Genomic DNA, 18,343 nt, shown 5'->3' on the forward strand with positions numbered 1-18,343 from the left:
TTTAGAGTTAGTCATACGTATACTATATACATAATCAGTAAAATAAAATAGCAAATTGTGCCTGATCTGCTGGGACCAGAGTATGTGGTGTGTATATGTATGACTAGCTCTCAATGATGACGTAAGAAATATGGTCATTTATGTAATCTGGTCCCAGCAAACCAGGCACAAATCTGCTGTTTTATTTGTATACGCATCAAATGGCGGGTTGGCTGTCACGTTTTTGGCGCAAAGTAACCACAGTATACTGCTAATCAACTTACAACTACATACTATAGTATATGTATATGTATACGTATGTCTTACGTCATCATTTAGAGCTAGTCATACGTATACTATATACATAATCAGTAAAATAAAATATCTTATGTAATCTTATGTACAGATCACCTAAAACAGACCTTTCGAAATGAAACACATTTCTCGAAAACATGGTAAAGTATCTATCATCTCCGACTTCTGCAATTATGATAATAGGAGATTTCAATGAAGACCATTATACTGAGAAAGATAGAAGTCTAAAGACCTTCATGTCAAGATTAGGCTTTAAACAATTAAATACAAATCCAACTACAGATTACGGAAGTATTTTAGATCATGTATATTTTTACAAATGTGAAAGTATTATTACAGAAATTGAAGTTAGACACATATTACTCTGATCATGATTTAGTATTAATATCACTATAGTCCAAGATTAAATACATTTAAAACAATTGACAATTTACAATAAATAATAAAATAATTATACTGTATAATATATTTTAATTCAGTTAATACATTTTTTTTCATCACATATCAATGATTTATTTTCGATAAAACTGTATTTCTTATATAGATAGAAACTTGAACCATACTTAATAATACTAGGTGTTTACATGCATAAAGTAGATAGGTAGCAAATAGTTACACCTAATAATTAGACATTTCAAACGTTCCTTCACAGAGATACTGAGATTCCACAGTTTACAGAATAATTATACTGTATAACATATTTTAATTCAGTTTATATACCTTTTTTTTCATCACATATCAATGATTTATTTTTCTGTAAGAAACTAAAAAGGGATCCAGAATATATCTACATCATAAAACTGTATTTCTTATAGAAACTTGAACCATACTTAATAATACTAGGTGTTTACTGTTTATATGCATAAAGTAGGTAGGTAGCAAATAGTTACACCTAATAATTATACATTTCAAACGTTCCTTCACAGAGATACTGAGATTTGACAGTTTACAGCGGTCGAAAGTACTTGCACGCTCTGCTTGCGCACTAGTTGGCCATTTATGGCCTACTAGTGTGCAACAAGCAAGTATGCACTCGACAGAGTATATATGCGTCTAAATAATTACAGTATGTTGGAAAATAAATAGCACCCCTCCCCCTGCTGGCCTGCCACAAACAAAAGATCTAAATCATATTGTGATGTTTCTTCAGACAGCGTAGGAAGGAACACTGTCTTGCGCAAAAGATGATGACAGATGATAAAAAGTGTGCCTGTTCTGTTTTGAGCTTCCAGGCCCTGAGGACAACCAGGAAGTGTAATCAGCAGTGACCTTTGACCTGTGTCTCTCCACCAATCCCAGGGAGCTTTGTTAACATAACATAACAAAATTTACACACACACACACACACACACACACACACACACACACACACACACACACACACACACACACACACACACACAGAGGACGTCTGCGCTTCGTCATTCCTGACCAGTCCCCTTTTGCACCAGTCGTGCAGTTTGCTGCACCGGCAACAACCTAGAATTCACATTGCTCACACCAGGACGTGAGGCCTGGCACAACAATTCAGGAATCAGGCTGTAGCATGCAGAGAGCATGCTGGCACATGTGTGTGCGTGCCTGCGTGCGTAAATCCTCTTTTGTTACCACTGTGTGTAAATCAATGGTTTAAAAATTATCCGTGCTACCATTTTCTTTCTATTTACCTTTCATTTTGTCTTACATTTTCTAGAGGCATTATATTTGTGGGGGGGTAGCTGTAAACTGTCTGCTCTGTTGGGACTTGGCTGGGACCACTATCGGGGCGTCCGGGTGGTGCAGGGTAAAGTTCCTGCCCACCACCATGGAGCTTAGTCTTCATGGTGCATACGGCTTGGCCAGGCGCTCCAACGAACACAATTGGCCGTGTTCGCGGGGGAAGCCGAATGGGGAGGGCTTATCTTTGTCGCTGCATTGATGATCCCCACAAACGGTCAGGGTGCCTGTTCAGGGGGGGAGGAGGTGGGGGGGATAGCGTGTACCTCCACATGCGTTACGCCCCCTGGTGAGACCTTTCACTGTCAGGTGGACAGAATGGTGGCTTGACGGCCCAGGTATCGGAGGAGACCCGAGGCAGAGATGGAGTACTCGTAAGAGAGGCTGGGGAATTGGGAATTGGCTTTACTGAATTGGGACTTCTTTTTTCTTTTGTCTTGAAGGGGCATGAATTGCGCAATAATACTTTTTTCATACGGTAACTCTGTAATATACATCTCTGTAATTCCTGAGATGTATATTTATATACAATAAAAATATTTTGAAAATAAATAAATTATCCGTGCACCCAAGTTCAATTATATTGTCCATGTCCAGACACTTCCAGTAAATGGCTGGAAATTAAGACTTTACATATAGTACTTGGTGCATGCATAAACATAATGAATATATCTGGTTTCAGTATTCATTTATGATATATTTTCTCTATTATTAAGGTTATTTTTGCAGTCAGTTTGTATTGGTGGTGAGGAGGGGGGGTGGGGTGGGGGTCGCGAGACATGGCCAAAGCATTTCCGGGGGTCCCCAGACAAAAAGGTTGAGAACCCCTGCTGTACTGTACTGTACTGTACTGTACTGTACTGTACTGTACTGTACTGTACTGTACTGTACTGATACACCTGAAATCATCATGTATGTGTGTGTAAGGCTGCACAACAGTGACACTTGGTTTTGAAAACCAACCAAATGCTATTTTCGTGCTCAGACACAGGTAGCCAGCCAGGCAGCCAGGCAGGCAGGCTACGTAATGAAGTGGTTGCACCACTTAAAATTAATACATGTTTTCATATCCTACCTGGTAGAAGGTCAGGAGTGGAGTGCGGCCATGTGTAGGTTCTGATCAGCTGCCAGTCAAAGTCGTCTTCCTGTCCCTGGCGGTACTCACACGAACTGGACTCAGAGTCCTCGTCAAACGTACAGCCAGCTGGACAGAGGGAAGAGAAATGTAACATTACTGTATTTGATTACTGTACACAACGGACATTACTGTAAATGATTGGAGGAAATAACACTTCCAGGAAAAGACATAGCTTTTAGCTAAATGTCTTTGTCTTGTTTCATGGTACCAGGAGAAAACCATCATTAACAGCAGCACAGGGATGGAACGACTGACATCACCACAGGCCCTCGGTAAATTACCTTCATACATCACATCCGACACAATCCTTCCAGTCTAAAAGCTAAATCCTGTGTAATGGCCAGAGCCAGGCTGTTGGCTGTGGCCACACTAACACTTCCATTCCATTTGGTTCAATTAGCCCACTGTGGTGAGTGAGGGAATGCCAGTGACTGTACAAATGACAGGCCAGAGGAGGAGGACATTGAACCCAGCAGGACTCAGTCTGTCATGGTGACCCGCCAGCTCCATCTACCGTCTCACTGGGTGTTCATTCCAGCCTCTCAGCTTCCGCCATCCGAACAATCCACAGGCTGTTTGTTGTTAACGTGACCTTGTTGTCCTGTAGTAAGTCTCTTTGTCCAAAGATGCACATCAGCAAGCGTTTGTAGAGAGTGGGTCAAATTTGTACACCGTTTCAAAGAAAAAAAAAACATTAAGTAATGTTAAGTAATCAACAAGAAATTAACCCATTTTGGGGCGGGAACCCCCTTTGGTGTTTTAAACATTACGTTATAATTTAGCTATTGAAAAATAGCAGATCTACAAGCTCATAGCGCACCACCGAGTGGCACACTACGAGCTTGTAGGTCTGCTATTTTTTAAAGGATTTCGAAGATTTTTTTAAAATTTTGAGGTCAGGCCTAAGGGTAAGGTAGGTACAGTATGATCTTCATCTGTTACACAAGTAAGCTGAATAGTTTTTCCAAGATTTCCATAATGTCAGTTCCTATGTGGTTAAAGAACCTTAATGTGTAGTGTTATATTGTATACCGTACTTTGAACATTCTTTCTTTTCACACCACATACGTACATACTGTATAGTGTATACCATGGCTCATTATTTTTATTAAATTGTGGCCCTATGATGGACAATGGCTTCTTTCTGATAGACATTTTACCAATTTATTTCAGGGGTCTTCCATTAGCTTTGATGATTTCCTGGTCTACAGTATGTACCTACCGTACCACTTTACTTGGCTGGGTGTTCGGTCCTAGCGGTCTAATAGGGGATTCACACTATGGTCCCGGGTGCGCACTCGGGACCACTTGGCAGATGTTGTGGTAGTGTGAATGATGCGTACCGTTCCCGGGAGCGGATCGCCCAACCGTCCCCGGGACCGCATGGGGGGCGGGTCTCTGGACCGTTGAAGTGTATTCAGATACGGATCGTTCCAATGTGAATGAATGCGTACCTAAAGAAGGAAGTGGACTGTTTTTTTTAAAGAACGTGACACAATCTCTAGTCGACGAGCCAAGCCTCAACAAAAAGAAACACAGCCGCTGCACGACGCGTAACACCAGCGCATTTCTCAACTCCGCCCGTCTCCTGTTGAATCTGCGTATACGCGCAGCACTGCAGTGCACGCTGATCTTATTCTGCGGACTACACGTGGCTCTTGGGCTTTGCTTGGCACAGTTTCCAAAGTAAAACAAAATAATAATAATGCTGAAGTAGAATCCATAGCAAACTGATACACTGGAGCACAGAACTGACTGACACAGTGAATAGCAGGCAGGCTGACAGTGAAGTAGTATAACGGCAAAAAGCCAAAGAGGCAATGCAATGCAGTGTGTCTGGATTTATTTGAGACAATGTCGCACAGTTGATGGTCAGTGTCCGTGCGCGCCAGCCATCAAACAAACCGCCGTCTGGAGGATTAAAGTGTGTTATGCAAGTGTACCTGGGTGCGCTGTTGAATCTCGGGCAATGTGAATCATGGCCATCGGGGACCAGGCAACCGTATTCGGAAACGGTTCCAATGAAACGGATTCAGTCCGTCTCAGTGTGAATCCCCTATAAGTCTACATACCGGTATGTGTCCTGAGCTGCTCAAAGTCCCAGGACCCTGTTCTGTTCCTTGCTTAAGTGGTCACTTTAACTCTAGACCGCAGCTCTGCTGGTGTAAAAGACTTCCTCTGACTCCGTGCCAGCCTCCACTAATAGACTTACCGGTACCCCTTTTGGGGATGCACAGACCTTCTCCTCTGAGCTCTGACGTTGACTTTCATGTTTCTGGGGCTGTTTTTGTTCACTTGTTCAAAAAATGTAAACAATAATAAATGTGTGTCACTGTCAGGCCTGCATTGCCTTAATCGCTTTGCAATACACAACCCGGACTCACGTTCCTGTGTTTAACAGCTTATTTTGGAATCTGCCACAAAACACACACACACACACCGACTCTTCCTCCATGCCTGAAGCAGATTGTGTGTGTATGTTTCAGAGTATTTAATTGGTTGTAGTGCTGTGTCCATGCAGCTGTGTGAGAATGAGATGGGGTGAGTGGTGGAGCAGGTCTCTGTGGCGAGAGAGAGGCCTCCTTCTCTGCATGGAGAGAGAGAGAGAGAGAGAGAGACACGTTCCACTGTTTCTCCTCATTAAGGCCCATCCTCCTTTCCCATCATGCTCCTCTGCTTTCAGGAGGTGCCATGTTCTCTTCTCATTCCCCAAATTAGCTTATCTGACGATGGGAGGGCAATGCCATGTAATTAGAAATGCCTCATGTATTGTGTGTGTGTGTGTGTGTGTGTGTGTGTGTGTGTGTGTGTGTGTGTGTGTGTGTGTGTGTGTGTGTGTGTGTGTGTGTGTGTGTGTGTGTGTGTGTGTGTGTGTGTGCGTGCGTGCGTGCGTGCGTGCGTGCGTGCGTGCGTGCGTGCGTGCGTGCGTGCGTGCGTGCGTGCGTGCGTGTGTGCGTGCGTCTGTTTGGAGTGCTGCTGAGTGGTCGTTGTCAGGTCTGCACAAAGAGAGGTGCTAATGGCTTTGACAGTGAATTATTTGTGCTTTTCATGACAGCAGAGAACATGTTACATGACTAACATTCGACCACCACCACAGTAAAAAAAGAAAAAAACTCTTTTAGAGTGGTAGATAATTGCTCATCACAAGAGACAACAAGAGATGAGTACAGTATCAAAGCATTGTTCTGCAACACAGACACAATCCACCCACAGATGGATCCACCTCTGGACCCAGGGACCCAAAATGACATCAGTGAGAGAAACTGTCACGGCTGACGAGTCTCGCGGGACCAGAGAGGGGACAAATACTGTAAATCTGTGTGAGAAAAGTGATTGTTCTCCACTTTAAAAAGGTAGGTGAGGCAATTTGTAGATCAAGAGCTCCAGCTAGTAGACTAACAGGTCTTGGATATGTGGAGAGAGCTTCTCTGCTTTGATGTCAGCGTCACGTCAGGCTCAGACGCTCCCCAAACATCTCAACTTCCACACAGCTTCTTTTTTTTTATCTAGCCAGCATAAATCCACTATTATCTTTCTTTCTTTCTATGCCATCCTTTTTGAGTGGTGCAACCACTCCAAGGAACAGCAATGTCCGTGTTCACCTACCTATGTGACTACCTATGTGACATTCTACGTTAAAGAGTATTGCTCTATAAAGAGTCATGAGATGACTATTGTACTGTGATTTGGTGCTAAATAAATAAAACTGCCTTGACGTTTGTGTTCAGTTGACAGTTCATGATGCAGGATCAGACTGATGATCTCTGTTAATCCATTCTGAACGGGAACCATAGCGAGCCACCGAGTGGCGCGCTACGAGCTTTTTTTTTTTAAATCGAAGAACGACTGACATTTTTAGAATCTGATCTAAGGTCAGAATGGGTTAAAAAGAAATGATACGTAGCTTGCAGAGAGTTAGTTCAGTCAGGTGTACTAGAGGGGCTCATTCAGTGTTATGCAAGACCCTCATGTCATTCGCTGACGTGGCAATCAGCTGACCAATTGGGTGGGGTATTTAAGCTCACCTAAGTCTGGATTCTTCCTGCGTTCCTTCCTCTGCATATGCGTTCTATTGCTGGTGCTGTTATGCACTGTTTGCTCCCACCGCCACCTCAGCACCAACAGTGGGCTCTGCTATTTCTGTTCCCCGGGGGGTTGTTATTGTATATCTATCTAGTACCTGCTCTTAATGATGGTTGTATAAGTGTGCCGAGCAGGGAGAAGAATGTAGCAGAGCCGAACACCAAGATAAAATGTCATATGCACACTTGTATTCTCATTCTATAATAAATATTTGTTCAATCAATTCGTGAGTTATCTGACTGAATTGCTGTCAAAATGCCCGCCCAGAAACCGCTTGATGGAATTTTAGACTGAATTCTGAATTTGACGACTTTGCTTTTGTCATGCTTTTATAAATCTTATCTTGTCTCGCTGCTTTCCTGTGTCTGACCTCCTGAGGTGGGTAGCTTAAAATGTATGCAAAACTGAAATTTAGAAACAAAAATGACTTAATCGTACTCATGTTGGTTAATTCACTTAATTGATGTGTTTTTTTTCTTTCTTAATTTTTTTTAAATATATATATATATATATATAAGCATCTAAATTAATTATTCTGATTAATAATTTAAGCCTATATTATTCTTCATTATATTTTTTAAGAGATGATCTACTGTACAAGTAAGTATTGTAAGTGAAATTCCTTGACGATATTTTGGCAAACAAACTGAACTTGTCGTCCGAATTAATACAGTTTGTTTTACTCTCAAAAGTGAGGCATTTTCAACTTGTGATTTTAGAATAGATCAAGCCTGAACAGCCAGTAAAGGCCCTGGAGGGTGATTAATCAGAAACAGCACTCAAATCTCTACGAGGGGCCTCCAGATGCAACTGTCCAGCAACACCAACCTGCTTTGACCCTGCTGGGCCTGGACCTCGCTAACGTGACTAATGGCTTACACTTACAGTCTAACACTTGAACATCACTAACCTGACTGTGCTCTGTGTGTCGTGGGCTGTCTAACAGCAGGAGAGGTATGATGGCAGACTGAAGTATTGGTTGATATGATGATAGGTCAAACAAGTTAAAACACATACGTAATAAAAGAGCACTGGGTGGGGAGGGTTTCTCATCATGTTTCTTTCAGTTTCATCATGTGTACAGATGTTGGCATAGAATGTACTAGTACTCAAACATTCACTGTTACACTAGCCTTGGTACCAGGCTTTCATTTTTGTTGGTGCAAAAATTGAAAGCCTGGAGGAACGCATTGGCCGCTCTGGTCTAAAAGTGGGAGTCAACCCTTCCGGGTGGGCGTCGCTCCAAATTATGTGACGTAGCGCTGCACTAAGGGGGAGAGGAGGGGCCGGGGGTGACGGACACATCGATGAGATCCAATCAGGGCGTGCGCAAATCTGAGCCGCGACCCGCCCCTCTAGACCAGAAACCTAACACGTTAGCTCAGGCTACTGTTACACTGACAATTCAATGCATTCAATGCAAAAATAACTAGCTTTAACTAGTAGTGAAACATCTCTAGAACAATTCCAACCACTGTCAAATGCTGGACAGAAACCTTCAGATGTATGAAAAGGCCATTAAATAGTTGTCTCATCTCATGTTTGACTGTTTGACTGTTTAAACTTGACTAAGTGAAACCTGGGGGGAGATCTCTTGTTCTTTAGATGAAAGACAGTGCTGTTCCCTCAGGCAAACCTGCAGAATGTACAAGGAGCCCCGCTCACTGGCATCTATTTAATCACAGCTTTCCAGACCTCACAGCAGGAAGGTCTGATGGGACCCAGGAACCACAATGTTCTGACTGAGTCTTCTGTTTGGTTGCAGATAAAGTGGAGGCGAGTGCAGGCCATGCATCAGCTTCAGGTTTATTGCGAGGAGGAGGAGGCACTACTGTATAGGAGGAGAGACATTCCTCATCAATGCAGAGCCTCATCCAACCTCTGAATCTATAAAGACCATTGATAACAACAACCACACTTCTTCCATAAACCCTTGAGAGCAGGAGGATTTCAATCTACGTGTTCAATCTAATAAAGTGTAGAACATACAACATTTGAACTATATTCATCTGGTACAGCACATACCATGTCAAGCCTCATGTCAATCTGCACTAAAGCGCAGATGTGATGAAATGCAGGGCAAAGGCTTTTCCTTGGCCTCTAGGGAGTGCACATACAAGGTTTTAGACAGATTGGTGCAGTTAGGTAAAAGCACAAATCGGCCTGTTATAGCACCACCATGAGGCTGAACATTGCAAGTTTCCTCTGCCTAGTCTAGTGGGAATGTGTGTGCAAAATGTCACGGAAGCATGTTCATGAAGCATTTTGTTAAAAATGGAGCAGTCCTACAAAATTTTGGAAGCCAATTCTACAACCCATCAGGAATCAGAATGAAGTATGAAAAATCTGAAAGAGCTGTTTAATTTAATGGCTATAGAGAGTGTACTGATTTGCGTGATGTTTGGACAAAATATGTAGGTGTACTGTAATTTTTTTTTTTTAAATGTGGGGCAGAGGTTATGCTCTGGCATGCAGGGAGTGTCAGTGCAAAATTTCGCTGCCAACAGTGCCAAGCCAACAGTGCCGGAGATTAGCTGATCACAGACGGACAGACGGACACACACATGGACACACGGACAGGGTCAGGGTCGGGTCTCCCCATGCCTTCGGTCTGGTGGAGACAATTATGTTAATAAAATTACATTAAAAGTAAATAAAAGCAGTGCAAAAACATATGGTGGCAAATTCTAATTTCCTTTGTAATCATATGCGGCACTATTCCAGTTGGAGTATGTGCTAAGATTGTCACTGTGGGGTATAGGATGATGTGTGAAATTACTGATCCACAGTGTGTGGTGTTGTGAAAAACTTTCATCAATTATTATTAATTTGTTGGGGTGGAAAAGGGAAGCAGTCATTGTGTCCAGTGCACATACTTCTCATTAGTGGAGCCTCTATCTGTTCATTTATCATTCCATCTTTCACTTTCTGCCTCCACTAGAGACATCAATTATGTTGCTCTCACCTCACACAAACCGAAGGCTCTCTCTAAACCCGCGTAAACTGCTTAACCAGTGTATGCTATTGTTAGTGATGTTGGAGGGGTCTATGGGGTGAGGGAGAGCCTGAAGAGGTGAATTTTCTGACTGCGACAGAAAAGAAGAGTCTAGCAGGTCGATTTTGAAGGTGCAGTTTACCAGGTCGTGATACATAAATTGGCCTCGCTCTGCGCACATTCGTATTATGAAAGGCATATCGGCCCGTGTTGAACGCACTCGGCCCGTGTTGAACGCACACACATTTGGCATACCGCGTCCCTGAATATTTTAGCATTGTGGGAGTGTCCATATGTTAATTATTCTCGCTTTGCGCAATTTGCTATTAAGCCCCTTGACCTAAAGACACTCAGCGCATAACGATTAGACGTGGGTCTGACCACCTCATAAACGCAAAAAGCACTGTTTGATTTGACACTTGAGCGGCTCTGGAAGGCTGGTAGAGTGTTGCCATGTCTGTTTATTATAAGCGGCTTATTTTTCTGTAAAGTTGCTTTGTGTGGTTGCTTTTCTTGTTTCTAAAGTGGTTATTTGGGCTTTTCTCCTAATGTTGTTTAAACCAGTGATCGTCACACAGCACATTCCCATGTCAAGGATCCCCAGATGAATGCATTTGCCCAACTAAGGACAGCTAATCCAAAAATTAAATAAAAAGATTACTTTTGAAAATAGCAGATCTATACCAGCTCACAATGCATCACATTCATTCATTAAAACTATGAACTCTGACTGCAGGGGGATATATAATGATCATTATAACAATGTGCAAGAACATATTTAAAAAGAAGGAAGAACTTTATATTTGTGGACAATCAAAATATGTTTTTTTATTTTAATGTGGTGTCATTCAAATTAATCTGGATATGGCAGACTCACTATTTAGAAAATAAAAACATGGCACTTCATTTAAAATAGGTTACAGACCCCTGTTATATGCGCTTATTTTTATAGACCTATTTACTTGTTTCTATGAGACATGGCGGTTTTGCGTCTTTTAAAAAAAAATGTTGAGATTAGAAACGGCCATAATTCTTTCATTTCTCAACCTTAAAAATAAATAAAAACATCTCCATAATCCGTGGGAAATGTGCTTTCATATGCTGTATCACACCCGATTCAAGTCTTCTTCAATAAAATGCTACGAGCGAACTCAGCGAAGACCATACCATCGGGGCCACAGCATTACGCAGCACGCATTCAACTCATTCCTTCGTCGTGACTTGAATGAAATAAAATATAATAAACGTTATTTTACTGGTGTTTTTCAATAGAAACAAATAAAGAGCGTGTGTAGGCTAGTGTGTGCAAGTGCAATGCAGTGCATATACATGCATGCACTAGGCTATATTTCTTCCGTGTCGGGATGGTGATTGAGCTCTTCAAGTTCACAGCCCGTTTGGTCTTTCATAAAAAAACGTTGATATTAGCCTATAAACACTCATGGTTCTCTCATTTCTCAACCGTTTTATTAAATGTAAAAATCTCCATATTCCTTATGAATCTTGCTTTCATTCGCTGTATGGTACATGGTTCTATCGTTATCGAATTAATTAATTACGCATGGATTGGCAATTTGCCAATATGCTGCTATATCTACTCGCAATTCCATTCCGATCTGAAAGGTGGGTCTGTTCTTTTGAGGCATAAAGGTGACAGCATGCAGTGCAATAGGAATAATTAACCCAAATGTGACAAAGGCATGTCATGTCTTCTATGGTGCCAGCCTGAAGAAATGTCATACCACGACCCCCAAAGTGCGCATTCCGTATGTGACATCAGCTGACTGGTAAAGAGAATAGTACGGACATGTTGATTGGGTACGTCTCAAACACGCCTTAAACACACCCATGACTAATTCAAGGCCGTTTTGCGAACTCCGCGGGGTGTCAAAAGCGCTTCTTAACATGCCCAAAATTGCAATATGACATACTACACGCCCCCAGATCATAATACTGTAATTAGATTAGTAATATAGAAGTAAGTAACATAGAAGTCCTAAATCGACCCCCAAATGTGACAAAGGCATGTCATGTCTTCTATGGTGCCAGCCTGAAGAAATGTCATACCACGACCCCCAAAGTGCGCATTCCGTATGTGACATCAGCTGACTGGTAAAGAGAATAGTACGGACATGTTGATTGGGTACGTCTCAAACACGCCTTAAACACACCCATGACTAATTCAAGGCCGTTTTGCGAACTCCGCGGGGTGTCAAAAGCGCTTCTTAACATGCCCAAAATTGCAATATGACATACTACACGCCCCCAGATCATAATACTGTAATTAGATTAGTAATATAGAAGTAAGTAACATAGAAGTCCTAAATCGACCCCTAGGAATCTTGTCGCGATGGCCAGGGTGTCGAATGGACGGATCAGCCGATCTTTGTGCGCGAGTAGGGGTGGGTCATGTCCTGAAGGTACCATTGCAGAATAATGAACATTTTATCAACAGAGATGAGGCATTTTTGCCACCATGTGGAAGGCTTTAAGGGTGTTTTAAGGGTGCCCTCCAACAGAGGAGGGTGAGGGCTGTACTGACCTACATGCACACTCGACGACCCTTATGGTTGTGCACAAGGTTACACAATATTATGCATGGTCTTTCATAATGATTTTGTGCAAAATGGGCACATTATTAAAATCGAACAATGCTAATATACCAATAAATACAACCTGACATCTTCATAGCTGGTCACATTCAATGTTTGTTTACTTTCTTCTTAATTTATGGTAAAGGTTTTCAGAGCTCCAATGTCGATTTCCATAATAAAATAAACATTGAGAGTTGCTCGAAGCAGAGCTGAAGTCAATTATGTGTGAAATGAGTGCATTTCAACAGAACGGATCTATGTGTCTTCTATGACTCTCGGACTGCGGCGTCTTACCAGACAGAGCACTGGGTCCTAGGCTGCACTGGGGGTGGCCTCTGCACTGCCTGCTCTGACACAGATCATGTTGAGGTGCTTCTTTATCAATGCACCAGCGCTCACTAGCTGCGTTTAGGGCTCTCCTCTGCCCTGCTGCAAGGGCCCGACCTGGACCTGTCCTGCACTACCGTGAAATGGAGCCGACATTGTAAAGAACCCTCACTGGGCAAACAACACAGCTATGAGACTCTTATTATGGTGGGCGATAATAACCATAGAGATGAGAACAACGCTGTGAGGGCGATCAGTTCTCTCCAGAGAGAGCACCGTCTTTACTGAGGTTTAATTACAGCTCCCCACATCCTCCCAGAGCAAACAAAGACCGGGATGCCCCCTGGAACTCATCATCATTTCCCTCCTTCCTATTTTTCTTCCTTGTCCTCTCATTCCAGCCAGCCAAGCATTAGTCAAGGGGGAACATCAAGTATGCCTCTAGAAGTCGCTTGTAAACCGTCCAACTCGTTCCGTGTAGAAAACAATCGCTGCCAGAATTCCTCACTAAAGGCAAGTGTGGACATATGGAAGTCACAAGAGACTTCATACAACTTCAAAGTAAGCCGTTTCAGTTTAGCTACTAAAGCTCCATATATGATGATAGAAGTCCTAGTAAGAGGCTTAAACCTAATTAATTCATTTAGAAATTAAGTTTTGCCTAGGAGACATCCAAAAGATTGACATGACCCCCGTACATGTGTGCACACACATACACAATCTCAAAAGAAACAGGTCTACAGTCCCAAAAGAAATGCAAAAAGCATCTGCATTATTTTCTTGGTCTGATGAGTCCAGCTGGCAGATTCATCGCACTGGGAGGCAAATAATTAATTTAATGTTTCTGTAAGTATGGGCTGTTATTGTGAGACAGTCAATTATTGACAGCCTGTCAACCAGTTCTTGCGATGAAAGCCCATATGCAGCCCAGTCGGAAACTTACTCTGTGCCTATTAGATACCTCAATAAATATTGTATAGTGTGTGCATAGAAAAGCAAAAAAGATCAGAAAATGATGTATCCATTCTTCCGGAAACCGAAATATCTGACAAATGCCGCAATCATTCCAATCATGCCAGCCTTGCCAGGCGTAGAAAAATGCTCTTTTCCTTTTTTATATGAACTTGGATGAAACAACGCCAGGAACAACCGCTGGAACTGAGGGTCAGAGGTTAAAGGTGAAACCTTGAAAGTTGGAGAATGGGTCGAGGAAGGTCACCCAGTGGAATAACAGGCTTAGGTTTTTATTCAGCGAGCATGTCCAACCGAGGAGGATTAAAGAGATCTGAAGGTTCAGGGTAATGTCAGAACACTCAACCTCACCCACACACATCCACCTCCAGTGAGTTTCCAGAGACGTTGTAGGAAAGCACTCCAGTCATTACAGCTCTCCAGCACAGCAGGCCAACAGCCGTGAAGGCATCGGCTATATGCAAATATGTGACTGCGGCGCCAAGCAGAGATCAAGCAACACCATCTCTTAAATAAATATTTCCCTAACAGTAAAGGTATAACACCATACCATTAAAAAAAAAGAATCCCTAAAGTTGTTTCATTAGAGAAGCTACCGCTAATTAAGCAGCAATGAGATGTCTGCGTAGGGCGAGAGGTATTGTAAAAGACCCCTCTCATCCAAACCACAGACTCTTTTCCCTTCTCCCTTCTGGGAGGGGCTACAGGACTATTGGCTCCCGCACTACTAGGCTCAGGAACAGCTTCTTTCCTGTTGCTGTCTCCCTGCTGAACTCTGCGTGTGAAATAACAATAAATAAATTGAATCTAATCTAATTGAATCTAATCTTTTTACAGAGGAGAAAGCTCAAACATGAGTATCTCAACCTATATTTCTATTATCCTATAATCCTAGTCTGACACCACCGCTAAACTAGAGACATTCTGTACCCCAGGCCAGTGGTTCAGGGACCCCCCAGGGGTGTGTGATTGGCTACAAGGAGATCCCTAGTCAAATGAGCAGTAGTTTAATTTCATTATAATTCAATACGAGCCCGATCTCACCCAAACACGGTGACACAGATTGGCAGTTCCATACATGCACTACTAGAAAACCCCGTACATATTACACTAGTACTGCGTATGGATGCGTGGCTTTCACCCGCAAATGCGCTCAACATTATTTACAATTCTGTGCCCATCGGGTTGCAACGCGGACGGGTATGAGTCGGCTCAATCGAACTTTGCAAAGTTCGCCGCGACAACTCGCTCGCTTTAGCTCACCTGGTGGTGGCTCTCGTTGCTCAGGTTCGCTTGAGACACCGCCCCCTCCGTCGCGGTCTAAACTATAGGGCAGTTCATGTAAGATGTACGGATTTTGGGGTTTTCTAGTAGCGTATGTACGGCTTTGAGGTGTTATTTCACTGTGTTTGGGTGAGATCGGGTTGTTCAATACACTTGAAATGAGTTCTATTCTAACAATATCACCACTATGAAGCTATTTATTATGTACACTTTACATTTTAGACAAATTAATTTAAAACAAAACCACACTTTCATATCAGGATCTGATACTACTACTACTACTACTAGTATAGGGCCTTAGTCCTACTCCTCCTCCCAGTCCAAATCATGCTCGGAAAGCATGAGTGTCTATTTCAAACAAAGTGTTTTTTGACTGGGGGGGTCATATTTTGACAGCAGGAATTGCCTGTCATAATTTGACCCCCCATTATCAGGATGTATTAGGATGTTGATATTCACTACTATATCAACACTACTAGAACTTTACTGGCAGTGTGCATGACATACGTTCTCCTGTGTTCAGTGAAGCCTGTGCACGCACACACACGCGCACACACGTGTGTGTGTGTGCGCTGCTAAAAACTCAGCTTCCCATCATGCACCTGTGCACAAGTGTGAAGCTCAACAGCACCACTTTGTCTCCTGTTGGTACCCTAAACAGACGGACAGACATATAGGGAGCCTAAACAGACACGTATAGGGACACACATTGCTGTGCATTGGAGTGGCTGCACCACTCGAAAAATGTATCAACACTGCCCCCATCCAGGAGTCAGTGTTGTTGTGATCCATGCCAACCTATTCTCCCCTCTGGGTGCATAATGACTATTGTCTTCAGATTGTTCAGATGTGCAAATCAAATATAATAAGTAGTATCAAACTTCTGATGGAGGTCAGCCTCTCAGGAGACGACCTGGAGATTCACTGTGACAAGACGAGCCATGAAGCCACTAGCAGATGGCTGGAGCCAGGCAGCGGTGCACAGAGCGTGACAAGAAAGGACCCGTGTCACTAGTCGGCCCCTCAAAGCCCAGCGGAGGAGCAGCACTCATGGGTGATAATGACCACAGGCCTCCTGTGTAGCAGCAGAACAAGCAGCCGGAAGGAGAAATGAACCACGGAGGAAATGAGCCAGAGCGAGGGGGGGATTGGAGAGAACAGTTTCCACACCTCTCTCTCTCTCTCCTGGTTCCTTTTAAGCATGAAACACAAGAAGGATATTAAACTACATCTTTATGTTTTGCTTCATAGCGACAGAGAGGATTGGATCTATATTGCCATAACTTCCTTCATGTCACTTCACCTGATGATATTTAACAGCCGAGCTGCTGGTAATGGAAGTCATTGTAGCATGTATGACATTGTCTAGCCTGCAATGATGGGAGTCTAATACGCAATTAACCTATTTAGACATGTCTTGCTGGGTTTAAATGCTTATGGTCCATAAAATACTTAATGGATAGGAAATAAGGTCTTTCTTCCATGGATTCAGCATACCTTATAGGAGGATCCAATGAGTCTTGTTGCCATAGCAATAGCGACACATCAGTGGTGTGAATAGAGATTTTGTGGGTGGCGATAGGCTGACAGTTGAATAAAATCATCTGGATGATAATAAATAATAAACCGATGGCAGTTGGTATTTATGTGCGTGCGTGGATGCAGTGTGTGCTTGTGTATGCTGTGCATGCAGTGTGTGTGATTGGGGTTTGTGAGAGAGAGTGAACCAGACGTACAGTGGGGTGAAAACAAACATGCTTGGAGGAGAGTAGCTTTTCTTGGAGTGTAATGAAAAGCAAAGCAGCATTCATTATCAGAAAGCCTCCGGGGGTCTAATCACAGACATTATTATTTGTATTTATTTGTATTTGTATGTCTGATGTTTGTGGATTTCGATATACTGTAAGAACACTTTCAATTCCACAGCTAAAAAGAAGCAATAACATAAAGCTCAGTTGAAGATAAACATTACCCTCAGGGCTGCTCGTTCCATATTCAGGATAACTATTACTTATCTCCCCTCTATCTGAACATTCTCTTCCACAAATGGTTTTCATGAAAACAATCATTTATATGCTCTTCTCCTCAAGGTGTTACTTAAATGACATGAAATAGCAGAACTTAGGGACTTATAGTATAGATCGACACAGTCATGTAACAAAAAGTACCGCTATATACAGTAAATGAGCCACAGCGCTGCAGCTGCAGGCCACCTTCCAATATTATTATCGCAGATTAAACGCAATCAACCCTCAACCAAGAAAACAATGCAACAATGCAGCCATCTATTCATAATCAGCATCATCAACGGCCCCATTGTATACAATGAAGAATGGAGGCAGATGTTTTCATAAAAGATGCAAAGAGGAAAAGATAAAGAGGGAGAGAGAAAATAATGACAAGATGAGACTGAGAGAGAAGAAGAGAGAGAGAGAGAGAGAGAGAGAGAGAGAGAGCGCAACTAACCATCATGCACAGAAGAACGAACAGTGACAAAGATTGGCTGTCAAAGAGAGAAAAGCATTAATGGTTGAATGAACTGAATACGCATGCATGCAGAGTTAGTTTCGTATTTTTCATTATTATTTGTTCAATTCTGTTGAGTTGCGTGTGTGTGTGTGTGTGTGTGTGTGTGTGTGTGTGTGTGTGTGTGTGCATGTCTCTGCAACTAATCTCACAAACAACAGTAGTGTCAAATGTCTTGTGCAACCACCCAACTGTAACACCTCATCATTTCTGATCATGTCTGATCACCTTCAATCAAACTTCACACATAAAAAACCTCCCGCGATCATCAGAGATTTACATCTCCCAGTCTTCCACCCAGCGCTCCTTTACACAATTAACAGATACAGAGGAATCTATCTGATTCCTATCTGATATTTAATAATATATATTTTCTTTTCTTTTCTTTTAAATAAATAAAAAAAAGCCTATGAA

General features: G+C 42.5%; 1 protein-coding gene across 1 annotated transcript in view; it reads right to left on the reverse strand.

Annotated features, from left to right (window-relative positions):
* The window catches only part of LOC310876250 (receptor-type tyrosine-protein phosphatase U-like), a 155,978-nt gene that overhangs the window by 115,791 nt on the left and 21,844 nt on the right, over window positions 1–18,343 (reverse strand). The window contains exon 2 of the mRNA XM_083789734.1: window positions 3,086–3,214. Coding sequence (XP_083645860.1) covers window positions 3,086–3,214 — 129 coding nt within the window. The remainder of the gene's footprint in view (window positions 1–3,085; window positions 3,215–18,343) is intronic.

The sequence above is a fragment of the Protomyctophum parallelum genome (assembly GCF_964188405.1).
Source record: "Protomyctophum parallelum genome assembly, chromosome: 1".
Lineage (NCBI taxonomy): Eukaryota > Metazoa > Chordata > Actinopteri > Myctophiformes > Myctophidae > Protomyctophum > Protomyctophum parallelum.